At 36.3% G+C, this 27,626-nt stretch overlaps 1 protein-coding gene across 2 annotated transcripts in view; it reads left to right on the plus strand.

Annotated features, from left to right (window-relative positions):
- Positions 1–11,092: 11,092 nt before the first annotated feature.
- The window catches only part of SLCO1C1 (solute carrier organic anion transporter family member 1C1), a 49,021-nt gene continuing 32,487 nt past the window's right edge, over positions 11,093–27,626 (plus strand). Inside the window, exons 1-5 of one of the 2 annotated variants that reach the window (XM_069490906.1) lie at positions 11,093–11,221; positions 12,331–12,472; positions 17,774–17,906; positions 22,635–22,759; positions 26,031–26,177. In XM_069490906.1, the coding sequence (XP_069347007.1) occupies positions 11,093–11,221; positions 12,331–12,472; positions 17,774–17,906; positions 22,635–22,759; positions 26,031–26,177 (676 nt within the window). The remainder of the gene's footprint in view (positions 11,222–12,330; positions 12,473–17,773; positions 17,907–22,634; positions 22,760–26,030; positions 26,178–27,626) is intronic. The other variant, XM_069490907.1, reaches the window with a different exon arrangement.

Here is a 27,626-nt window from a genome sequence, read left to right on the forward strand (position 1 = left end):
GAACCTCTCACCACTCACAAAAATTAATTCACAAGGGATAACAGACTTAAACCTAAGACATGACACTATAAGAATTCTAGAAGAAAATGTTGGAAAAAACTCTTTTAGTTATCCGCCTAGGCAAAGAATGTATGAACAAGACCCCAAAGGTAACAACAAAAATTAACAAATGGGACTTGATTAAACTAAAAAGCTTCTGTACAGCCAAGGTAACAATCAATGGAGTGAATAGAAAAGCTACAGAATGGGAGAAAATATTTGCATGCTATATATCCAATAAAGGGCTAATAACCAAAATCTACAAAGAACTCAGGCAAATCAGCGCAAAAAAATAAAATAAAATAAAACCACCACATTAAAAAGTGGGCAAAAGACATGACATAAGCTTTTGAAAAGAAGAAAGACTAATGGCCAATAAATATGTGAAAAAATGCTCAAAATCTCTAATCATCGGGTAAATATAAATTAAAACCACAATGAGATATCACCTACCCCTAGGGAGAATGACTTTTATCAAAATATCCCAAAACAAGGAATGCTGACATGGATGCAGAAAGAAGGGAACACTTCTGCACTGTTGGTGGGACTGTAAACTATACTTGTATGGAAAATAGTATGGAGATACCTCAAAGAACTAAAAGTAGACCTACCATTTGATCAAGTAATCCCACTATTGGGTATTTACCCAATGGAAAAATGTCATTTTATCAAAAAGACACACACATTCAAATGTTTATCACAGCACAATTTACAATTGCAAAGATGTGGAATCAACCCAAGTGCCTATCAATATGTGAGTGTATTAATAAAATGTTGTATATGTATACTATGGAGTACTATGCAGTCATTAAAAAATGGTGAACTAATACCTTTTGTAACACACCAGATGGAACTAGAGACCATTCTTCTAAACGAAGTATCTCAAGAATGAAAAAACAAACACACATGTACTCATTATTAAATTGGAACTGATCAATCAACACCCATGTGCACATATGGTAGTAAAACTCAATAGAAACCAAGTAGGTGGGAGGGGGGAGAAGAGGGTGGTAAATTTACACCTAACGGATATAATGCATGCTACCTTGGTGATGGGCACACTTATAACTTGAAAAAATTGAGAAAACTGAGTTAGAATGCCAGTTGTAACCCCTGTAGGGTTTGGGTGCAATATGATATGATATAATATAATACAATACAGGCTCTTAACAACCTATCAACATATGTTGCTGTTTGTCCTGTAGTCACAATATGTGGCCATAGGAATTAAAAGATGAAAGTATGAATTGTTTTCCTCACTATTATACCTAATAACTGTCTTATTTTGTTTTCTATCTTTGAAACTTTTTCTTTTGCTTGTTTAGAGGAAATAGCTTCCAATAGAGGGATACATTTACCAGAATACACAATTGTTCCATTATGCTGGAAGTGATTGAACCCAATTTATCAAGCTGATATATGGTTTCTGATACAAAACTGTGGCAAGAAAGATTGTGTTTAGAACACAAAGAATTTTCTGTGGAGCCTTTTAGTACTTCCATGTTAAATAGTTAAGTGTAATGGGAAACTACAGCCACCGAATAAAAGCAGGACCACCAAGGAGCTTGACTCTGCAAGAATGAAGTTTTAGGTTAATCCCATCAGTGAAAAACTTCAACCAACTGAAGTCCTAACAGAGCAAAGAACACACAGAAGGGATAATAGAAAACCAAAGTTATAGATATCAATATTGACTTCATAACAAATTATGGAAATGAATTTTCAATTTATCCACTAATACTTTTTATCTATGTATCTATATATCTATCATTTATTTAAAACTCAATTGTGAAAATTTTCAAATATATTCACATTGAAAACAGTATAGTGAACACTAGTTACCTATCCCCAGCTCAAATAATTATATATGGCTGATCTGTTCTCCAAACTTTTAGGAATTCTCCCCCAAATTATTTTGAAAATATACAACAAAACTTATCCTTTGATTTGTAAATAATGTGTAAAAAAATTGTATTTACCTTTAAGAGATTTGTGTCCTTGAACAACAGCAGCACCATTATCATCTCTTAAAAAACTAACACAAATTCCTCAGTACAACAAATATCCATGCAGTGTTCATATTTCTGAAGTTATAAATCTTTCAAGAAGATTATAAAATCTTCTTACAATTTATTTCTTTTTGAATATGGGTACAAACTACGTCCACACATTGTGATTAGCTGATTCATTTGTTAGGTTTCATATACAATTTCTTCCTCATCTCCTTTTTCACTTGCACTTTTTGGTTGGAAAAAAAAAAAACTGGATTGTTTGTCCTAATGAGATTCTTCACTTTTGATTGTGCTGATGACATCATTTAACATGTTCTTGTGTCACTTAACATGTTCTTCTCTTCCCTGTATTTCTCATGAACTGCTATTTAAATATAATCTGAGGTTTGATAAGCTTAGTTTTGTTTAGAAGTAAAAAGAAAGATGATGTCAAAGGTGGTGTTTCAAGCTTTTAACTTCCATCAGGTTGTTCAATATGGATGGGTTTGGTTTTTCAGTGTGTGTTTTTTTTTTTTGTGTGTGTGTGTGATATTATTGGCTATTGATGACCATTATCTAGATTCTTTGATTCATTAGGAGTTTGAAAATTATGATATTCTAATTATCTCTTCCTTTTTTGTTAATTAGTTAGAATTCTTCTATAGATAGAAATTTGGCTTTTTTAATAACTCTAATGAACATATTGAGTAGGAAGGTAGGATAAATGCACAATTTTTCTCTAAGTACCACAAGTTTTAAATATATTGAAGTTGTTACTTAGAATCATCCAAAGTGACCATGAGGTGTTTTTATAAGTGCTATTATAAAATCATGAATTTTAACATTTTTTTATGTTTCAATCATTATAGTTGTTATTCTTGTTAATGCTCAAATTTTCCTATATTTGACCAGAAGGAACTTGTTCAGGTTGGCTCCTGAGTTCTATTGGCACACTCTAGTCTTCATGAACTCCTAGCTATTTTCTACAACAAGATATTTCAGTCCCATCTTATATCCCCAGACCTGGTATCAGTCACATAACAATGACCCATGGTTCCTTTATTTATGGTATTTATAGATGCAAATTCAATGCTAGTTGCACTCTTTGCTACTTAGTTGGTCACTGTGTCTAGATCTTTTTAGTGGAGAGAGGTAGGATATAGACAGATGATAGATATTGATAGATAGATAGATATAGACAGACAGACAGACAGAGATTTTTTTCCAGACTGAAAAACTCTCAATTCAAATTTGAGTCTACAAAGCTTTCCTGCATCTCATTGATCTGATATTATAGATGATATTTAAAGCCGTAAGACCAGATGAGAGCATTAAGGGAGTAAGTGTAGAGAAAGCAAAGAAGATATTCCAAGGACCGAATAGTGTGATACTCCAGCAATGAAGACTAAGAGGAAAGGAACACTGGGGTGGGATGAAAACCAAGGGAGTGTAGTGTTCTCAAAACCAAGTGAAGAAAATGTATTAAAGAGAAAGGTACATCAAAGGTATACAATTCTGCTAATAGATCAATTAAGACAGGGTCTGGATATTGATACTGGATTTGTTAACGTGAACGTCTTTGATGTTCTTGATGAAAATAGTTGCAGTGGAGTGGTAGAGGCAAAAATTGATTAGAGTTGGTGAAAAAAGAATTAGAGGAGAGGAATTTTAGATAAGGGGAACAGATGAAAGCTTGGGTTTAGAAGCATGAACTGTTCATCCACAGAAGCAGGAAGGAACACAGATAATATGAACATCCATGTAGGTGGAGAGAGGGTAGGTGTCGTGATGGCAGGTTGTGATATTCCTCCTGATTTTCTCCATTTCCTTAGTTAATTCCCTAAACAAGGCTGTCAGCTAATAATGAAGATACAGAAAGAAAAGAAGATTTGAGAAATGATTCAGGAGAGAGATAAAGTGATTGGGTCATTAAAAGGTATTAAGTCTAACGATACTTCTATGGCCCAGTGAAGTTAGTGGTTATAAAATAATCCCTGAGGGCATGTTAGTGAGTTGTTCTCCAACCACTGAAAACAGTGTGGTTGCAAACAATAAGTAGACAGAAAGTTGGATGCAACCCAGGTGAGGTTTGCCAGGGAAGAACCACAAATTAAAAGAGGAAGAGGGGAATTAAGGGTGTACAGAAGGCAGTGATTAAACTGATTGCACGAAACAACTCAAGTAAAGAGGAAATGAGAACATGAGTGTTATGGGTTGGACTGTGTCCTCCAAAAAGATATGTTCAAGTCCTAACCCCCCGTACTTGTGAATGTGACCTTTTCTGGAAATAGGGTCTTTGCAGATATAATGATGTTAAGATGAGGTCATTAGGGTGGGCCCTAATTGAATATGACTAGTGTCCTTTTAAGAATAGAAGACAGAGACACACAGGGAGAAGATGGTCATACGATAACCAAGGCAAATTGAAGTGATGCATCTATATAACAAGGAATTCCAAAGGTTGTCAGCAAACACCAGAAGGCAGAAGAAGCAAGGAAGGATTCTCTGCTACAGGTTTCAGAGGGAGGATTGTTCTGCCAACACCTTAATGCTGGACTTCTGGCATCCAAAATTGTAACACAACAAAATTCTATTGTTTTAAGCCATCCAGATTGTGGTGCTTTATTACTGCAACTCTAGAAAATGCATTCGTTTATATTAAAATGTATTGTCTATGCTTAATTACACACTACAATGGCAGAGTTGGGTGGTTGTGATAGAAACTGTACGGCTCTGCAAAACCTAAAATATTTATTATTCATCGCTTTATGGAAAAAGGTTTTTAACCCCTGGTCTAGAGTATGAAAGTGGGAATGAGAGGCTGAGGCAGGATACAATGCAATGCAAGGGTATACATAAGAGCCTCTGAATATTGCATCAAACCAGCATTACGTACATTCAGAATAGTAACGTTGACGGTGGACTGCAGAAGTAAGAAAAGGAATCATGTTAGAGAGTGAATTTGAGCAAGTTGTGAATAGACCAAATTACATCCTCAGGGGAGAATTGCATTTCTTGGTGAGGAAAAGTAGGCCCTTTGTGCTTTTGGCTGTTAAATACTATCTCCCCTTTAATACGCCAATGGCCACCTGTTAGACTCAAAAGTCGAATACAGGATTAAGATGTTTGTTAGCCGTTTCTGATTGCAAAGGCTGGTTTGATTGCTAAGATAAAATATTTGGTCTTTCGGAGTCTGGATATACCATTGCTTCATTGTAAGGTTTAAGATAAACCCTATTTTCCTTATGTTCTCTTTTTTTCTTTTATAGTAAAATGTGCTTTTAATAATAGTGATTAACCATCCTGTTGTGTGAACTAAAATTGTATATGTAATGATGATGCTTTCCAGTTTAGTGCTTTATTTGTAATGTGCTTTTGAATACATGATATAATTTAACCCATAAAATAATCCTGTAAATGTATTTAAATTTTTTAACAAAACTTCTGCTTTATAAAGAAAGAAGTTGAGACTCAGTAAAATTGAGTGACCAGCCCAGAGTCTCAGCCATTTAAGAATAGGGTAAGTCTTGGATAATTCTGGTAGCAAATTCATTTATTGGTAGAAACCAAATGCAAACTAATACTGCTCAAAATCCTCTAAGTCATTCTTTTGGAAAAAGAATTTATTAGAATTATAGAATTTCTCAGTGCAAGGATTTCTTTTTCCTCAGAATTAGGTAGAACAAACAATTGAATGCCAAAAATTCAACCTGTTTTCTTTTTTTTTTTTTCTTTCCTGTTTTCAAGACTCAGAGAAATTGTGGATATGAGCAACTGGTCATGCCTCTGAGAATTAACTTTCTGTAGAGAGCCCTGCAGTGCTTTGATCCTGACCTGATATGTGGTCCCTGAAGATTCTAGACTCCCAATGGTAAAGGAAACCATGCTGTGATTTAGCCCAGGAGCCTTTAAAAAACAAAACAAACAAACAAACAGACAAGACCCAAGGATCCCAGTGACATCCCTAAGGAATGGTTGGCTTAAAAACTTTTTGGAAGGAGAAGGAGGGGTCTTTGTTACAAACTTCCGTCCCTCTGGCTTCTGTTCCCTTACCCTCTGCCCCCTGCAGAGTTGTGTTTTCTGGGAATCAGCAAGTAAGATCACAAGTGGTCTTTTCTTTTTTCACTCTCTCCCATAAAGAAAGCTTTATCACGTGTGGCCTTAAACTTGCAGCAAATTGCAAGGAAATGGCTCAAAGGCTTCAGCTCTTTCTGTGCCCTGGGAGCTGAGATGCGCGTCAGTGGCCTTGCCAGCCTGGCCAATTCTCTGCAGACTGCCAGAAAAAAGAGGCCAGGAGGAAAGACGAAAGAGAAGAGACTGCCCGGGGTGAGACCATGCCCTTCATCTTTGCCTTCCCTTAATCCTCTCTGTCTGTGTCCAGTTCTCCCTACCTGGCAAAACTGTTCAAAATTGCTGTGGAATTTACCTTGGTTTCCCCTTTCAGTCTGTGGCGTGTGGTCCAGTCTCTTGCTGAACACATTGAGAGGAACTGGTTGTCTTTGATCTTCACCTCCAGGTAAGATTTTGTTCCCTTCTTTTGTATTTTGTGACTAGGACATCAGATTCCCACAGGAGAAAAGTTAATGAACCCTTCATTTCTGCACTATTTGTGTTCTGTCCATAGGAATTCTCAATGAAAGTTGATGGGCCCCTTGTTAGTCTGAGGGAAATAGGAGAGGAGATGGGTTATAAAGGCAGATAAATTCGAATCTGGGTTCAAATTTTAACTCTGATGCTTATTAGCTGATAGCTTTTCACAAGTCACTTAACTGCTCTGAGTCATATCATTTTAAAAAATGGAAATTATAATACTAAACTTGTTGGGTTGTTTTAAAGACTAGAAAAAGTACATACATCCCCTGGCACAAAAATAGTACTTATTAAATTTGAATCTCACACAATTAATAATTTGTATGGGAGAGGATTAGTCTGTGAACAACACACACCCCTCTTCAGCAAGTACCGGGAGGTTATTTTTTAAACCTTAGGGATTCCGTTGTGCAGAAGCCAACCCAGGGCAGAGGGTTTCTTCATGAGAGATGGCTAAGAGAAGAGAGAGGGGAGTGGCTGCCTTTAGAGCCTCGGTGCAATCCTTGGAAGCTGGACGCTGGATAGAGTCTGAGTCTCTGTTTCAGAGCCCCAGGGTTGAGTGTATCTGTGTGATCCAACTACAACCTTCCAAAGCCACCTGTGCCCTACATTTAAAATCTGCAGGGCTGATTTTCAAACTAAAATGAAGAAAAACTGCATGGCTTGTTTTTCTTTGGCCTTCAGAATAAGTTATACTCCAACCCAGGGTATTGGATGAAAACTTTGCCATATGTTTTTTCCTGGAAGAATCTATTCAAGTGGCTGCAGATCAATTAAGGATTTGCCAAATGCAAATCCTTCTGAATAACTGTGTGCTGCTTGCTCTACTTCTGCAGTTGCAAATGAGGAGAGAGAGCCTGCATGCCCCATGGATCTTTCCATTCATGTCACTGAGTTTCCTTCCACCTCTTTTCACTGGGGATGAACTACAGTCTCCTTGGAACATACTATACTGACAGTGATTTGCATATTAGCCATCAAGATGAAGTTAAATGTCTTCAGCAAAACTATGCAGTGCCAATATTTTAAGCTGGGTGTTATTTTGCCCTAACATAACATTAATTAAGATGACTATATTTCTCTTTTGTTAGTGTTTCTGACTGAATTCCAGTTAGAGTGATTTTTGTATCAACACCTCCAAATAGAAGGAGACTTAAAATGTGTTTTAGGGCCGGGCGCAGTGGCTCACGCCTGTAATCCTAGCACTCTGGGAGGCCGAGGTGGGCGGATTGTTTGAGCTCAGGAGTTCGAGACCAGCCTGAGCAAGAGCGAGACCCCACCTCTACTAAAAATAGAAAGAAATTATATGGACAGCTAAAAATATATATAGAAAAAACTAGCCGGGCATGGTGGCACATGCCTGTAGTCCCAGCTACTCGGGAGGCTGAGACAGGAGGATCGCTTGAGCTCAGGAGTTTGAGGTTGCTGTGAGCTAGGCTGACGCCACGGCACTCACTCTAGCCTGGGCAACAGAGTGAGACTCTGTCTCAAAAAAAAAAAAAAAAAATGTGTTTTAGGGTCGCAAGTTTTTAAATATTGTTTTCAACATGATTGGTTTACACTTTAGCAGCAGCATTTCAGATGTAACCCTTTGAATCTATTAATGATAAATTTAGCATAAGTGATAGCATATTTTCTTATTAAACAATTTAGTTGTATTTTCTGGTCACTGGCTTTAATATTATAACTGATGTAAAATACTATGATATCTAGATCCTTGAAACAGAAGGCCAATTTGAATGACATAGTTTAATTTCTTGGAAGAAGGTTGGATTTTGAGCTGTAAATTTAATATTTTGTATTTTAAAATGTTTTTATGTTACATATTCCTTGCTTGGTGATATTTTTAATATTTTAAAATCTTTTTATAAGAAATATATGTTCATTGGAGAAAAATGAGATACAGAAGGCATTTTTTGAAAAATCATCTACAATGCCACCAACCAGAAATAATGTACTAACCTTTTGTTTATAAACTTTCTGAAGTTTTGTCTCTGTGTATATACATATGTGAATATGTGTGTTGCTTTCATAAAATAGTTTATTACATATTCTGTTTTGTAGCATATATTTTAAAAATCAATCAGTAATGAATGTAGATCTATATACCTACATTTACTTCTTCATACTAATCTCTAACGGCTTAAAAAATTTCATTGCATAAATGACATTCGGTTCTTTTGGTTGTTTTGATTTTTTTTTTTCATTATAAGCAAGAGGTTCTCTCTATAACTTCAATTAAAGGTACTCGGTAGTTTTGCAGTAAAGAAACCTACTTAACATTGTATAATCCAGTTTTTCCCAAACCCAAACTGTCTTTTCGTTGTTCTGGCAATATATTGCTCTGAAAAAGCAGTCTTAGTGATTCAATGCATGTATGAAGTTGGCTGTTGGTAACAGATACTGGTAAAGAAGAATCTCTATATTCGTAGTTTCTTAGAATGTTTTTAAAAGTCAGGAGTGGATGTTGAATTTTATCACCTGATTTTTTCATTTACTGAGATTTTATTCTTTTTAATTTTTAATTCTTCATGTGATAATTTAGATGAATAAAATTTCTACTATTAATTGTTGCATCTTTTAGGGTAGTCCTAATTACAGAATATTTTTTGAATTAATTTGGATTTTGTAGTATTTTATTTAGAATTTTATAATCTATGGGTTGGTTTGTTCTGAAGTTTTCCTTTGTGAGATTTGGCTACCAAGATAATTTTAGTTTGGTCAAATGAATGGAGACAATGATCATCTGTTTCTATTATCTACTGTCTTTCCTTGAAGAATAGCCCTTGATAAAGCCACTCCTGTTGTATGCCCCATCCTGAGTATCTTTGTTTAGGGGATAGTTTTAGAGCATTTTTGATGATGTCTTCCTTGGCTATTTTTCTCTTCTGGCTTGTGCCAAAGCAAGTAATTAATATTTGCTAGAAATGTACCCCTTTTGTCAAGATTTTAAAATTATTTCTACATATTGTACAGACTTTTTGTTTTATACTCCTAAACATCTCTGTCCTTATCTCACTAATATTATATCCTTGTATCTTTGTCTTTTCGTCTTGACTAACATTATAAGCTCTTTGTTTTGTTTAATTTTTTGATTTTTAAATTTTTTTGTTTCACTCAGTTTTCTTTCCTTTTCCTTTGTCCATTTTGTAAAAATTAAAGTTATGCATGTTTATAAAATCAAACACTCTGCAAGCCTAATAATAATTTTTTAACAAGCCTTTTCCCCACCCTTCCTCTACTCATGTCCCACTCCCTGGAAGAATCCACTCTACTTTTAAATTAAGTCTTGTGATGTCTGACTTCATATTTTAAAAGCAATTTTTTATATTACTATCACTTGATTTTTCAGTTTGAGATATTGTCTCTGAAGTCAGACTATGAAGGTTGAAGTTAGTAAACATAAAACAAGCATTGCGTAAAGTCAAGATGATATACACAGAGGCAGAATAAGCCAAAATTCCTACCACAATACATGAAATTTTACTCCTAATGCCGTTCCTTTAGTTAGTTTTATGTAAATATAGAGGATCCCTATTAACATACAATGTGTCATCTACTATTAGTAGGGAGATCCAGAAGTTATTTTATTTTTTGAATCCCTTGATTTAGTTTAGATCATCAAGCAAGCAGGCACTGAACCGCGTGTAATCCTAAAGAAGCAGGGGCACAGGATATGTAAATATTGATGTGAACAGAGAGAAAATAGTTTCTGTGTGTGATACTGTCCGGGGCTTGTTCCTTTTAAGAGTGAGGGGAGGTGGGAGATTAAGTATAGGAAAGAAGGTCATAACTTTTTAGATAAGGCAGCCAAAAGACCGTCCTTTCACCTGAATTAAATCTAAGCCTGAGGTAAACCATCACACTGCTTTCTTAGTTTTCAAACTAAAACAATAAATGAACTGGACCTCTTCCTTTTTGCCATATTTTGAGCCTTGCTTTGGGTGCTGCAGGAATCATAAGGTACTATCGAGATCTATGATGGGTATCAATCTTTTTCTATTTGTTCTGCTGGGAAGATAGATTTGAAGGCTTTAATAGAAGACTTAATTCTAATGAATCAATATTCACATGGTTGAATTCCTTTCCTTCCTTTCGTGCTTCCTCCTAGTTTAAACTGGCAAGACCACAAAGTTAGCAAAATTCTGCCTTGTTATTTATTCCAAGGGCAACATTTAAATTTATTCTTTGCCATAAAGAGGCTTAAACTGGAGGGATTGAGAAAGAATGCTGGCTACCGAGTCCCAATAGGAGGATTAGTTAATCAAATATTCTGGTTGATTTTAATTGAAAAATGTTGCCAACTTACTCTTGTAACAAAAGGTAGCTTCACTTTAAATTAAATCTATAGACTTGAGGTCTAGTATTGAATAAAAATATTACTTAATAAATTGCATAGTATTGAATTCATTTTTTTTTTTTTTACTTTTAAAATCAACTTCGACAGATCAGAGTCAAGGAATACTTTTATAATGGACACTTCCTCCAAAGAAAATATCCAGTTATTCTGCAAAAATTCATTGCAACCTGTTGGAAGATCTTCCTTAAAAACAGAATATCCCTCCTCAGAGGAAAAACAACCCTGCTGTGGTGAACTAAAGGTAGAGTAACAAAGAATTAGGTGGAGTTGATGTTCTTGGCTTTCTATCCAGGTATCTTCTATATAATGAAGTTAGAGAGAGAATTTTTTTCCCTTTTACAAAGTGATCTTAAGTGCAATTTACTAAAACCACCGTTTGCCAAGTGATGCAAGGAAACTCTGTCTGACCATGTAGTTTAAATTACTTTCCTGAGCTCATTTGAATGCCCTTCCTAAACAGAAAGGAGAGAGATAGTAGAAACTAATATTTATTGAACTTCTACTATGTACCCAATATTGTGCCAAGCATAGATATAACCTTTAATCTATTAAACACCCACATTGTTCCCATCTTATAAATAAAAGTAAATAAAAAATGGGAATAACATTAGTACAGGGCAGAGTTGCTTTTCACGGTGCTCTGTGTGACTCCTACTCTTTCCTTATACCACATAGTCACTCAACAAATATTTATGCGTTTTCTTGTATAAATGTTAACCTGCCATATAAATACTCCATCACAGACCCATGTCTAGCAAAATGCATAAGCCAGATATCAAAGAAACGATTTTCACTAAGAAAGAATTTGAGTATGAATTTAATAGTATGCACTTAAACACAAGGAATAGTAGTTCCACTTTTTCAGCCTATGCATTATGTTCCCTGCTGGTGCACACACCATCACTGTGAAATACATAACCACGAACGCTAAGACTTGTGGTAACATGTCAAGCGTTTGGCTTATGGTTTTCATGTGTTTTATTTTCTTACGTATGAATGGCTCTTTCATCTCTTTACCTACCATACGCTGAATCTTATTTTCAAAGCAAGACTCCTTCGAGGGTCCTTTCGGGGATGGTGGGAGAAAGGGACAAAAAGGAACTCAGCATACATTTACAATGAAAATCAACATACATTTCAAATTCCAAGAGAATTTGACTTTTTGGAAATCTACATCTGCCTGAGGCTGAAGGAAACCTGTAGTAATGCTTGAATTAAATCTTCAGTGCTAACAAACTTGATGCTATACATTGTTCTTAGTTTGTATTTTTATTTGTCTGTTTGCTTAACATGTTTCCAATTGTGTGCCAACCTGCAGGCAGACTAAGTGAGACCTCTCATATTTTCCAGCTGTTCCTGGGTGCCTTGTCTTTCGTTTATTTTGCCAAAGCATTGGCAGAAGGCTATCTGAAGAGCACCATCACTCAGATAGAGAGAAGGTTTGATATCCCTTCTTCACTGGTGGGAGTTATTGATGGTAGTTTTGAAATTGGTAGGTATTGCAGATGCCTGACTTTACTTTTGAGCACAAGGTCTTCTAGGCATGGCTAAATGACATCCTCTCTGCCTTCAGCTGTCTGCTGGGATCTGACTCTATTTGTAAAATCTTGTTTGGACAAAATTTGCCATAACCTATGCTACAGTAGGAGCAATTTGCTCTCAGAGCAACCAATGAAAAATGCACCTCTCCAGGTGTTCACTATTGTATGACTCACACAATTCAGAGTTCCCAGTCAGAGTAGGAGACTTTCCTGGAGGAGAGGGTGAGATGCTGACTGGTACTTTGAGTTATAAGTATGTAAAAAGCGTCTTTACAGAAGAATGATATATCCTAGGAGCCCTGTGATTCAATTTTAGAGATTTGAAAGAATCCAAATGGGCTCTACAAAAATCGATTGCAATGATTTAAGAAGTTAAATCATGAAAGCGATTGTCTTCCCAGTGGCTTAGAAAGAAGAAAAAATGGATTCCATTAACAAAAACACCAGATCAGAGCAGGCAATAAAAATTCTACACTCAGGTGTCTTTGGTTAGCAATTGACTATTGACTCCCTCTTAGAACTTGAAAATACCAAGTGATTTTAGTCACTGTTTTGGAAGTACTTTAAAGAGTATAATCCCAGTTAGTCAGCTTCCAGGATTGATAAACTAAGAGGCATTAATTCTTTGTTGAAGCAAACAAAATAGTATCCTCTGTGGTCCTTAATGCCCATTTGGACTCAAATATATGCTCAAAACCTCTAATTGCTTTAATTTTAGCTTTTCCTGATGAACTTTCAGATGAGTGAAGAATTATTTTCCAACTCTTTAACAATTTACTTATTTTAGTTCATACTCCATATTTTTGTTTTACTCTGAATATCACAGAAAGAATTAAAAGAATGAATAGGGAGTCTTTTGTCTCCAGGCTTTTGCTTCCCAAATCCATCTTTTGTCATCTTACCAGAATGAAATTTCTAAGTGCCAATCAAGCATCAACGTTCATAACAATGACTAGGCAATCTTTTTAAAATGCAGATGCTGATTCTGTAGGGAGGGGATAAGACTCCACATCTCTAATATGCTTTCAGATGATGCTGATGCTTTTAATCAGTGGACCACACTTTGTGTAGCAAGGTTCTGAAACATCTGACCCTTATGGAATCTCCTTAGATAGGCCCACATGGTTCATTTATTCCTTGATCCCTGTTCTGCTGATGGCTGTGGACTGAATGAGGAGCCATGGAGCGTCAAGGTAAGGGTGACAGACTTCATTAGAGGAAACAAGAATGAAGAGGCAATTGGTGCAGACTGAAAGAATAAAGTGAACTCACAGAAAGAAGCAGATATGATATGAGCAGATTAAAAAAATTACATATCATGTGATACTTTGACTTTTTTTCTCACTCTATATTATCGAATAAAAAAATATTAGAGCTGAAGATATTTAGAAATGATTTGATCCAAACTTTTTCTTGGATTCGCAGGTCCCAATGCAACCTGAGAGCATCTGTATTTGCTAAAGAGTGCTAAGTTTTCATAGGAAATGGCAAAGGATGCTGACTCCAAACTCATATTAATTCTTCTAGACCATTCTAAGGATAAAAGTTATTTATTGTTTTAGTTGCCTCAAAATGGCTTAAAAGTTCTCTAACTTCCATTGGAAACGTTTATGCCAAACATCACAGATTTGTCCTAGTTATTTGCAATCCACAGATTTCCAGACAAGTGAGCATCCTGACTATAATCTTAATTTACTTCTCCTGCCTCTTTCCACATTCCTTCCTTCCAGGATTCTGGACCCATTTCCACTCTCCATGTCTAGCTCTCAGTCGTTCTATTTTATACAACAATGTCCTTTTTCCTTTGACACCTCTGAACAGTATCCTCTAATGCCCACATAGTAGAGACTCAAATTCTCCCCTAAGTATGCTTTTCATAACAAAGCCTTTTTCCAAAAATGACAGAGTCACCAAGAAAATAAAAGATTTTTCATATCATGACCTCCTAATATTTTCCACATATTACTTCTTTGTTTTAAAAAGTTCTCTATGTACTTTCTTCTAAATATAAAAAAGTTTTACTTTTTACATTTTAGTATTTAGTCCCACATGAAAAAGATTTTTTTAGATGGTGCGATGTAGCAGTCACTTTATATTATTATAACAAAGTGTCCAATCACCACTAATTGAATATGTACTTGGCCCAAGTATTTGTAATGCCTTCTTTATCATGTATTGACTTACTACTTCCATGTAAATCTGTTTCATAAATCTGCTTATTCCTGACTCAATATAAGACTATCTTAATGATTGTAGTTTTATAATTAGCTTTGTTTTCAGGTAGGCAAATCTCCAACTTTGTCTTTTAAATTTTTCTTAGATAAACTTGGATAAGTTTTCTGAAATCTGAAATATCCTATTTGGGTTTGATTGAAATTTCATGAAATTCCAACCAAACCCAATCTGGATATGGATCACATCAGACAGCTGACATTTTCTGGTGGTGAGTCTTCCCATCTATGAACATGGTTTAGCTCTCCATTTAGTCAGGACTTTTTTTTCATAGCTTTCAATATTTTTTTCTTCATTTTCTCTATATATTTATTACTAATCTTTTGTTATATTTATTCCTTCCATATTTAAAGTTTTTGTTGCTACTGTGAAAAGGATTTTTCCTACATTTTCTGTTTGATAACTCCTGCAACGTAGGAATAATATTGGCTTCTTTGTATGCAACAACTTTGTTGAGATAGACAATCATATTGTCCAAAACACAAGATAATTTTTAATTCCTCTTTCCAACTCTTATATCTGTTTTTATTGTTGTTCTTACCTTATTGCATTGGCTTCAGTACTGCGTTGAATAGAAGCAGTAACAATGGGCATCCTTCTCTTGTATTTGACCTTAATGCAAATGCTTTTAAAATTTTACTATTGAGCAATATTCTTGCTGTGTGATTTTGATAGATGCACTTTAAAAGTTGCTTTGCTCAGATTTTTTTCCTATCATTAATGAGTAGTTAATTGTACTGAGTGCTTTTACTACATCTATTAAGATAACCATGGAATTGTTCTCCTTCTATTAGTCATATAGTGATTTAGCAAATAATTTTTTAAATTTGGTGGTACCTTGTACTCCTGTAATAGACTGTACTTGGTCAGGAGGTGTTTATTTTTATGCAGTATTCAGTGTGCTAATAGTTTGTTCAGGATTTTTACATCTATCTTCATAATTAAGTTTGGGTGCTAATTGTCTCTTTTTGTATTGGCCTTGTCCAGTTTGAGTTTCAAGATTATTATGTTCACCTTATAGAGTGAATTGAGTAGCTTTCTTTTCTGTTATGTGAAATTGTGCATATGTGTGTGTGCGTGTTTGTGTGTGTGGTGTGCAAGCAGAGAGAGAGACAAAGATGGAGTGAGAATCTCTCTTAAAGTTTGGTAAGAGATATTTGTAAAACTCTCTGGACCTGTTTTCTTTGTCAGAGGCTAGTGATGATAGGTATGAAAGAATTTTGATATCCAATTCAATTTTTTAGATGATTTATCACTATTCATTTTCCAAATGTATCTCCTGAGAACTCAGAAAGGATACAAGGTGAAGGAAGCAAAAACTTCTATAGAGGTATCACAGATGCTGAAACCATAGCATCTTGTATTTGACATACTCACTAATGTAATGCAGAAACAGCCTGTAAATATGAGTCCTTTATCGTGTCATGTTGGTGACGGATAGGTGGAGGTGGGAGTGGGGCTGCCTGTAAACTGAAAGTCAGTTTTCACTTTATTTTGGTTTATTTAACTGTGGCACATTCACAAAGGCATGGATATAAATATCAATATAATGTGATTCAAAATGTCTTCTACTAAATACTTAAATGTCAAATGGGAAACCTCATGCTTAATTATTATTTTCTTAATATCAGAATTGAAAAGAGCTTAATTCTTCCTGGAGCCCTAAAGACGAGAGTCACCGTGCAAGTTACTTTTCTATTATTATTAACCTCAAGGCTATACAAATTACTGATCTTTTTTCCAATTGACGAAAGCTGGCAATGTGACTGAACACTAGTGAATTAGATGATTGCTTACAGATGTAAGGAAACACACTGTTGCTAGAAAATTGGAAATATCCAGGAGAACTTCAAAGCAAGGGCAACCGTCAGCCATCACAATCAATTGCTGGAGATTAAGTCCTTGCTTTATCTAGCACTGTAATTCTTAGACATGAAATATTCCAAATAAATGTAGCTAAAATTTTAAAGCCCCTTGAAACGTAAGACCCTAAAAAGTGTTTATCAAAGCACGTTCCAGGAACCATGCCCATCAACACACTCTAGCTAGCATTGGAAATGCAGATTTCTTGGCCTCCCTCAGATCCATGGAACTGGAATCTGTAGGGACCTGCCAAGAATCTGCATTTTAACAAGTTTCCATTTCCCTATGCACAGCAAAGCGTGAGAACTCTTCCCTTTAATCAGCTATCACCATCATCAACTAAAAGTAACTTAACCCATGCTTCACTAGAGACATTTTAAAAAGGTATAATTCCTACCTTCAAAAACCACATTTTCTATAATTATTTTTCAAGAAAGAGATAGATGGGCATATTTTATGGAGATTTTGTATTTCACAAAAGTTGTGTTATAGGTATATTCTTTGAGGTTATATAATTGATATACAGCTGAAGTTGTCTATGTGGAAGGATGTTTATTTCTATTTTGAGTCTTTTTGTAAAAAGTTTATAAATGAATTGTAAAGTATCATTTGTGTAAATGTAAGTTTCATAATCTGATTTCATTTAAAGTGACATACAGTTGTGTTTGTTTTACCTTTTCTATAAGGGATATTAGGGAAAGAGAGAATTTGTAATGTACATTTCAAGAGCAATTAGAAAACTAATAGAAGTTTTAATAGAAAACTTAAATGAATGAAGAAACAATAAGTTTACCTCAAAATCATTAAAGAAAATTTTACAGAGCAACTAAAGGAAGCCTTCTACAATTCGATTCACTGATAAAACACTTTAACAGGACAAATAATTAGGTTGCATGTAATGAGATAGAAGGGATTTAATTAAAATATTTTGACAAAGGGATTAGGTGATTGAAGTAATGAATGTGAAGACAGTTTCAAGAGTCACCTAAGATTAAAGAAAAGAAGGATAAATGATGGATAAGATTTTGGGGAAATGGTTTAGTCAAAACAAAACTTTGCTAGGCCTGCTGTATACATTAATTCATTTATTAATAGCTATGCTGTTGACTTTTTTCTACATTCTCTAACTTATGAATGCTTTATTCTTCTCTCCAAAGGGAATCTCTTAGTTATAACATTTGTTAGCTACTTTGGAGCCAAACTTCACAGGCCAAAAATAATTGGAGCAGGATGCCTAATCATGGGAGTTGGAACATTGCTCATTGCAATGCCTCAGTTCTTCATGGAGCAGTAAGTCTGAAGCAATCATTGTTTTCTTGCCTTATCAAACAACTGCATTTCTCTCTTTCTGATTACAGTTATTTAAATTTAAGCTCGACTCATGATAATTTTGTGTCTTATTTTTATTACATTCTCTTTGGATAAAATTTCAGAACACTTTTATAAATTTACTATACTAATTTATAATTTTACTTATGACAATCTATATTATGTGGTCAATGTCAAATTAGTAATGAATGAATACCACAGATAATAAATGCTCGATCATGGTACACTGGGTGGCAGATAACTGGCTCAGGTATTATGAACTCAAACAACTATTCAGTGTCCAAACAGTATCTCATAGACCCTTATCAATGGAAATAAGGTGTCTGTATCCTCTAACCCTAAAGTCTACTTTTTGTGCTTTTGTTAGTACTTGCATGCAATTTTAGTAGTTCCAAATATTTTCACCTTTATTACATCATTTTTACCCTTATCGCAACCTGTCGCATAGGAGAACATAGTTTATCTTTTTTACTTTAGGACTGAAGGACTCCATGATTTGGAGAGTTTAGTGACTTTCTCAAGGTTAGGTGTCTTGCAAATATGAAACTAGAATCCTGAAACAGGTCTTCTGACTTCTCAGGCAGCAGCCTTTATGCACATACATGCTGCCTGTCTTCTCTGTGCTTACCTGTTGATAAGCAAAATGACTTTCAAAGGGTTTTGAAGCAAGAGAATACTTTAGAAAATTTTATATCAAGTGATATTTTGAATATTGTCTACTCTAGTTCATTGTATTATGACATTTTCGGGCTGGAGAGACTTACGATGATCTCCTCTGAATTTTTTTCTTGATTTCTCCAATTGCTTATGTAAGGACAGCTAGATTTTTGACCTCCCTGGCCAATCTATGAAGGTAGAACACAGAATCTTCTGAATGGGAGCTTTCCTATCCATTTGGATGCATTTCCTGTACCCTTAATTGTTACTTGGAGAGGGATCAGTGGTTTTGGGACTTCCGCCTGCTCTCTGGCCTCTTTCCACAGGGAAGAAGTTTCCTTGGCTCATTGAGATTCTATAGAAGCGTTACATGGGTCCAATGGGTAAGGAGGAAGGAAAGGAAAAGGCTGAGGAAATGGGTCTCAAATCTGTCTAATTCCTGCTTGATCCATATCTGTGCCACTCTTAGCTATTTAACTCATTGGGCTTTCGTGGAACAATTTTCTTAGAGGGGAAAAATGGTTCCACTACTAAAAAAAAAATTAAAAATTTGAAAGTATTTGTAAAAGATTAATAAATTCTGACTCTTGAATTAACTCACTTTGTCGCCCTAACATGTGACATTGATTATGTTACTTAACCTTTCTAGGCCTCGGTTTATGCATCTTAAAATAGACCTTAACAATAATACCTAGCTCATAATGTTGTTGCAAATGTTAAAACAAGAAGACACAGGTAAAAAGCTTATCGAGGTTCCCAGCATAACTAGAAACTGTGTCATCATTGTTGTGTGTTGTTATCAATCCTCCTTAGCCAACTAAGCCACCTCGTTTTAACCAGCAATGGTTTTGTCTTAAAGATGTTGTATTCATATGAATAATTTTATTACTTCAAGTTAATGACAAACATAGAATACAATGCAAGAAAATCAGAAGGAAAAGTGTATCTGAGGCCAGGCATGGAGGCTCATGCCGGTAATCCTAGCACTCTGGGAGGCTGAGGCAGGAGGATCTCTTGAGCTCAGGAGTTCAGGACCAGCCTGAGCAAGAGTGAGACCCCATCTCTACCAAAAATAGAAAAATTAGCCTGGTGTGGTGGGACACACCTGTGGTCCCAGCTACTCGGGAGGCTGAGGTGGGAGGATCGCTTGAGTCCAGGAGTTTGAGGTTGCAGTGAGATGTGACGATGCCACTGCACTCTGCCAGGGGCAACAAAGTGAAACTCTGTCTCAAAAAATAAAAAAAGAGAAGTATCTGAGAGAAGGTCAGACAGACAGTCAGGCTAGTGTTGACAAAGGATGCCAGAAGAACAGAAACTTAGATTCTTATCCACCACCTTTTCTATGTGGGAGGATATATTTGTTTATTCATTATTCAGTGTCTGCTTGCCAGGTGACTGTGCCAGGTAACGGGGCTATTTCAGTGAGGAAACAAAAACCACAATTCCTTCCTTCAAGAAGCTTGCTCTCTGCTAAGGATTATTACAATAACTTCTTTTCAGTTTTTCACAGCATTAGTCACTAATTGAGTCCTTACCCAAAATGTGATTTTTGTTCTCTAAAAGAGAACTATACTCTGTCTCCTTTGCAGCAATACCCTTGATGTCCAACAAAACCTATTAGTCATGGATATCAATTATTGAGGTCCTATGCACAAGAGGATGGGTTTAGCTTTGCATGAGTCAGCTGATCTAACTCATGAATTTAACAAATATATATTGATCATTATTCTATGTAGTGGGGATGAGGCAGTGACAAAAATCTCTGCCCTCATGTATTTTCTGAGAAGAGCAAAAGTAAACAAATAAATACAGTATGTCAGATAGATAAGAACAATAGAGAAAAATATCTCACTGAAGATACATGAGAGTGTGTGTTGTGGTGGGGTGGCGGGTGAGGGGTGCGTTGCCATTTAAAGCAGGGTAGTTGAGAAATGGCTCATGGAGATGGTGACATTTGAGGAAGAGCTGAAAAAGGGAAAGGGGAGAGCCATGCAGATATCTGGGGAAGCAGACTTCTAGCCTACATGAAATTCTAGCCCAAATGTGATGTTTCTGCAGCAGGAAGGAGTGTGGATGAATGGCAAGGAGACTTGTGTGACTAAAGTGGAATGAGCAAGGGGAAAGCACAAAAGATTAAATCTTAGAAGCAAAAGGGAATGGGAGAACAGGTCAAGGTTGTTTCCCAAACTTGGATGGACATTTGAATCACCTGAGGCCCCTGGTAACCTGTAGATTGTGGTTCAGTAGCTCTGGGTTTGGGACTGAGGCAGCTGATGCCGCTGGTCTGTGGACCACACTTTGAGTAGAAAGGTTAGGACCATTGCAAAAGCTTTAGCTTCTCCTCTCAATAAGATGGGAAGTCAGTGGAGAGTTTTGAGCAAAGTGACATGATCTGAATTATATTTTTAAAGGACCATACTAACTGCTGCTTGGAAAATTGACTCTGCTGAGGCAAGCTTAGAAGCAGGGAGACTATTCAGGAGGCTTCTGTAGAAATTTATACATCCATCAAGATGGTGTCAGTCAGGATTTGAATGCAGGTCAGAACTAAAGCACCGAATTTCAAAACATTTATATAATTGGTCCCCTGTTCGATAACTTCTTTGTCTCTTCATCTAACAGAGTCTCACATAGGCACAGACCACACCTATCGCTCTCATTTTACAACTAAGAAAATTGAAACCAAAAGGTTAATTTTTCTTGAGAGTGTTACAGATAGTAAATAGTGACAAAAATGACACTTACATAAGATTCCATTTATTCAAAGTCTACATAATTATTATGCTTGCAATAGTAACTTTTGGACGGAAGGAATTGAGAAAGGTCAAATAATTAAAATTTTTCAAAATATTATCTAACCACATTGATCCTCACCTTAATAGCCTTGAGGCATAATGACAGTCTATGGTATCTCTGTGATTATTAACAACATAAAATTATATTATCATGACTTCAGTGCTAAATGTTCTCCTGTGTAGCTTAAGAATTTAAAACAGTTAATCTCATTAAGTGGTTATTAACCTATTTTGGTCAGGGAACCAGTTGATAAAATGATGAAAACTGTGAATCTCTTCCCTTAAACATTCCTGTAAAAATATACATACAAAGTGTTCTTACTTTTTCAATGGGGTTCATGAACCCACTGAAGTATAGATTACACAAAACAGATACAAGGAAACCCATTTATCAACTTGAATATTTTGATAATTCAATACATCTTTTCCTTACCATGCTGAATAAACAGGTTTTTATGATTAATATGTCACTATGATTGCTAGCCTTTGGTCACATAGTGCCTGAACAACATGAGAATCAAGATGATGTGATAACTTCTTGCTAGGTCCTTCTTCCCTGCAGGGTACAAATGGAGTAGGGAACTTGGCACATGAAGGATAGTTTGAATGCAAAAGTGGAGCTAGGGGATTGTAGACAGTGTTACCAACAGTCCTACGTCCCAGCATTGGCCTTTTAACCCAGCTGCCACCATAGCCTTATGGACGGAGGAAAGAATGGAATTAGAAATACCCTCGAGCCAGATGAATGAACTGTAAAGGAAAAGCAGGATACTATCTGGATAAATGGTTCAAATAGCCATGTATTATCATCTGTTCTCTAGCATCAGCCTTGCAGTTCTACTAAATTTACAACTCTGAATGCAGTGTGACAATGGCTATGAGTTTTTAAACTATTGCTTTTTCTCTGACTCAGAGGTAATCATGATTTTATCAAGTGTTGGATACTTTTTCACCAAGACAGAAGGCGATTTATAGTCATTATTTTATATTAAAATGAGCCTCTGTGAATAATTCTTACTTTTGATTTCACTAATTGACTAACCCAGGTATTGCATAAAACCTATGAACCAGATTTCCTGACTACCTTTTCTGTAAACTCTGCTGTACAATGCTGGTTGATTCAGATTCAAAGATAGTTGCAAGCTCAACCAGGCACCCTTCTGAGTTCTGTAATATGCACAACTCAGTAGTATGATGTTAATAAGTTCATCATGAAGAAAATGTTCTTCTTACGCAGGTACAGATATGAGAGGTATTCTCCTTTCTCCAATTCTACTCTCAGCATCTCTCCGTGTCTCCTAGAGTCAAACAGTCAGTTACCAATCTCGGTTCTGGAAAAATCACAGTCCAAAATAAGTGATGGTAAGATGATTTTTTTTTCCTTGACTAAGAAAACTTTTTAAAAAGACTTTCTATGTGCTTTAGTATGGACAAAAATATCTATATGATTTTTGCTCTCAAAAGCTGTACTACTTAAATTGAGATATTATGATGCCATAAAAATTCCTACAATATCAAGCAGTATGTGATGAGATCTAAAGAAAATATACAGATAATCAAATAACATGGAAAGAAAGAGTATTAATTGCTGATGACTGGGAAAATCATCCAGTGGTTCCAAATAAGGTGGGTCTTGAAAGCTGTGCAAGACTAGTCTAGCATGTACAAATCTTAGTCCATTGCTCAGATATGAAAAAAACGTAATTTTTCCCCATAAGTCAATTTAAATTCTGTGTTCAGCCCCTTTTCATCAGAATGGCAAAAACTTAATCTCAATTTGTCCCTAATTTCCATCCTTTTCCCCAGGGCTTGCTGATGTTCTAGGGAGCCTACATGATGGTCAGAAAGGTTACTGATGTTCCTTGTCAGTTAGCTATCTAAAACCCTCAGGTCACAATGTTTGGTCATACCTGTCACCATGGGGTCATCTTACATCCATATTCATATATATATTTTTTTAGCACAGCAACTGTCTCTCACAGAAGTGACAATCCTAGATTCACAGAACTAATTCTACTTTCTACACGAGGTAGGCTACAGGAATTTTGTTACTGTCTAGTGTTCCTTATGGCTGATGCACGATGGCATGGCAATGCTTTGTCTGAGCCGCCCTTGGGAACATGGGAATCATCTCTTCTATATCACTCTAGACATTGGCAATCCCGTGAGGAGCCAAAGGCAGGGATGCTGAGCTGTGCTGTCCAGCCATTTCGTGGTTGGGATCTTGCTACCTCCCTGGGCTCTACCTGGCCATGGTGGCACAGGTCTCCTTTGCTCACAGAGTTCACAAGTTTATCCCCAGGTGCTTGCCACATCTGTAGGACTCAGTAAAAGTAGGTGAACAAACCCTCCTTTTTCCCTCCAGCATCATTTGCCCCACCTGTTTCGTCCCTACGCCTAACATGGGGAAGCAATTTCTATCCAGGCAGAACGGAAGCCTTTCTTTTATATACCTGCCATTGCTCCAAATCTTTTATCTGGTCCATAAAACATTTTCACTCCCATAATATCCTCATTAATACTTACTGCTGAGATGTCCCTTCCCCGTGCAATAAACACTGAAGGTCTGGCTGTTCAAATGAAGGGAAAGGCCAAGGGACTGACGGAAACATGGAAATGTGGGGAGGGGCAGGAAGGGGAGAACATTAAATGTGAAAAGTTTGCCCTCTCCTGCTATATAAAAAGAAGAAGAAATACATTCTAGAAGAAGAGAAAAGAGGAACGTGTGAAAGAGAGCAATAGATACTTTCAGGAGGACACACACAAATCAACGGACAAGAACAGAGGGCCTGTTTGTGTAAGAATATAACAGATAATAAATTTAATTTAGGTCCATATAAAAAGGCAGAGAGCTGACTAAAGGGTTTGGAGTTTCAGTTGTACACAATGTACAGTCAGTGAAGATGTTTTGTTTGGTTTTTGACAATCAGAGAAGACTCATGACATAAATGGCAGTACAACCAGTTAGGAAATATTTAAATGTGAGTGTAAAAAAGTGACACATAGAGTTTAGAGTCAGGGAATTAAAATGCTTTTGATATGAAGGGACAAGTTTCCAGACAGATACAGAGCAGTAGACTCAGAATGACGTCCTGCTCCTTTAAAGTCCTTTTCCTTAGACATAGTGGACACACGAGGCTCACCCTAAAGATGATGGTAAGGATCTTCTCAAAAGTGCTCCACACACAGCCCTCACCTCCCCTACAACACTCCAGAGCATAGCTGTCCACAGGAATTTCTGTGATGACGAAAATGTTCTATATCTACGTCCTATAGACATATACAATATAGTAGCCACTAGCCACATGCGACCATTGGGTATTTGAAATATAGCTAGTGTGACTGAGGGACTGATTTATTCATTTTATTTAATTTTAATTAATTTTAATCCTAATTGCCACATGTGACTTCTGGCTACTGTATTGGAATGCACAACTCTAAAGTGTCTACACTTACCTACCATAAGAGCTCCTTACCGACTAGCTTCTTAGAATTATACAATTGCTAGGGCTGGAATTAACATTACAGTTAATTGTTAGAAAAGGAATTCACATCATATTTGGGGGAGCATAATAGAATTACAGAGAAGGTAGATGAAAATTCCATGATCAGTTGGCTACTTTTCTAGAAGAGGCAGAATCAGGATAAAATCCTGTCACGCAGTCTGATTCGCTTGCCCAAAGGTGTTCATGTCAGCCCTTCACATAAACCATTCTTCACAACAAAAATGACTTTAAGGGTTATTAATAGGTGAAAACAGCTCCTACCTCATAGGATTGTTAGGATTCCGCTTAAAAATGCCTGCAAACCACTTAGCCCCGCACGTGGCAGACAGGGAGCTTTCCCAAGTGGTACTTGTTGGAGGTTATAGACACTATTGATTTTATTAAAGTAGCTAAACTCTTTGAAACTATATTTTATTTATGATGCGGGTAATTTTCCTACTTCACATGATTATATTAAGATATTACTTTTATGAAAGCATTTAAAAATAATTAGCTTTAAATTTTACTCCAAAAATACTGCCCAAAAGTTTCTTTCTGTTGGAATTGCTATACTGCTAAAGCACATAGGGTTTATAATTTTTATATATTTTTGTTTCTGGAGTCCTAAAAATGATTACTCACTAACAAACAAATGTAGGTGTAGGCAATACTGCCCAATGTTGGAGTATCAGCCAAATAAAAATTTGAATTTCAGAGAAAACTTGGTCAACAGTAAGATTACTTGGGGTTTCTGCTGAAAAAGAGAAAAGTGTAAAAATTAAGGTGAGAAAGCCTTTTTTCAAAATTTTGTGTTTTCCTCAGATTGGATATTGAATATTATTGAAGTGTGGGAATGCAAAAAGCTCAGTATACATAGGAAATAAGAAGAGAGAAAATAAGTAGGAAAGGGAAGAGGAACAAGAAGTAATAATAGAGTTCCTTGGGGAAGTCTGCAGGGGATTTACACTGACTAAAAGAGGGAAGGTATAAAACATTTTCCAAACTTGCCTAAACTCTTATCAAATTATGACTATTGTAAAAATTTTTGCATTTGAATCCAGTTTTAGGACACATTGTAGAAATGCAGAATAAATATTTAACTTTGATAGCGATCTGATTTCAGACCTCTTCTTTGTTTTCCCTTTAAGAATGTGAAGTTGATGCCAGCTCCTCCATGTGGGTTTATGTTTTCCTGGGAAACCTTCTCCGTGGAATAGGAGAAACTCCCATTCAGCCTCTGGGCATTGCCTACCTGGATGATTTTGCCAGTGAAGACAACGCAGCTTTCTATATTGGTAATATTGGTATATTACTTCTCTCGTCTTCTTGGGAAGCATGGTGCCTGGTTTTCCCAATTCCATCCTATAGTAAATAGGGTATGGAAGGTTTTATACTTCACATCCAATCCTTTTATCCAGCTCACACATTTCCGAAGTGCACAGTTCGGATTTGGATGATGACACCTCAGTTAGCAGGATCTATGGCATTTGGGAAGAAACACTAGATTAAAAGAAAATAACTGGGGGCTCAAATGCAATGACATATGACATTGTGAAAGTATCTTCATGGGCTTCAGATTTCATAGGTTCTTTTTGGTGGAATAACTATACTGCTAAGGCATTTAGGCATTTTACTTTATTTTAAAATTTGCTTCTAGAGCCCTAGAAACTGCATTATATTTTATAAGTCCTGATTATTTAAAGCATCTTTTTTTCTATGAGGGATAGGCAACAAGCACTCCTGAGATATCAATAGCAAGTAGGAATGAATAAAGAAAAGTATTTAAAAAATTAGGAGCAACACCTGAGGATATCTCTTCTCCGGAAGAGTTCCCAATAAATAGACCAGCAGCTAAAATCACAAGAAGCAAAATAATATAGCATAGGCAATCTCCCAAGATCAGAAACATTTAAACAGCATTTACTGGGTGCCTCTTATGTTGTGAGACTAAGCCAGAAACTAGAGCTCTGGGTATAACTAAAATTTGTTCTCTGTTTCACACATCAGTCTTGATTTCTTGGAGTTCTGATCTTTTGAAGGCCTTGGCTTCAGTGACAGAGAAGCCAGATTTAAATTCATTGAGGGGGGCTACAGCTAGGTCCACTGTATACTCCTGCCCTGGCTATGCTCTGCAGAACTCCTAGGTGTGCTGATTATACCCAAGCAGGCTATAAGTAAGAACAGAGTTCTCTCTCTCATGGAAAACTGCAGTATAAATCAGGAATTAGAATTGGAATTAAATGCTCCATCACACTCTAGGAGAAATGGTGGCAGCCAAAAGAAGTCTGTAGGTGCCCAGGTGTCCGCTTTCTTTCCAGGAACACAGAGCTCGATCTCTTTGCCCTCTCTTCTGGAAAGAATCTGATAACTACTGTCTACTCCAGTTATTGTAATTTAAATTAACCTTCCAGGGATATATGTGTTTTTAAGCTCTGTGGATAAATGAAAGGCAGAAGGGAGACATTTTGCATGGAAGAGCTACCTTAGAAATGATACCCTTTAGGCCATCTGTGCCACCTACCTGTGAAGGCTACCATGGTTGGTCACAAGGGTTTCAGTGAGCACTTTCCCTGCTACAAACTCTAGCTCCTTCGCCATCTGCATCAGGTTCTGCACAGGTCCTGCTCTCACGGATGATCCCCCAGAACCTCAGAATGAATGCACACACTTTTTCACTCAGGTAGAAGAAATCAATTTGAATGTCAAGAGAAGTCTTATGCTTAACTGTCCATAAAAAATTTTGA

This window comes from Eulemur rufifrons, chromosome 16 (assembly GCF_041146395.1).
Source record: "Eulemur rufifrons isolate Redbay chromosome 16, OSU_ERuf_1, whole genome shotgun sequence".
Lineage (NCBI taxonomy): Eukaryota > Metazoa > Chordata > Mammalia > Primates > Lemuridae > Eulemur > Eulemur rufifrons.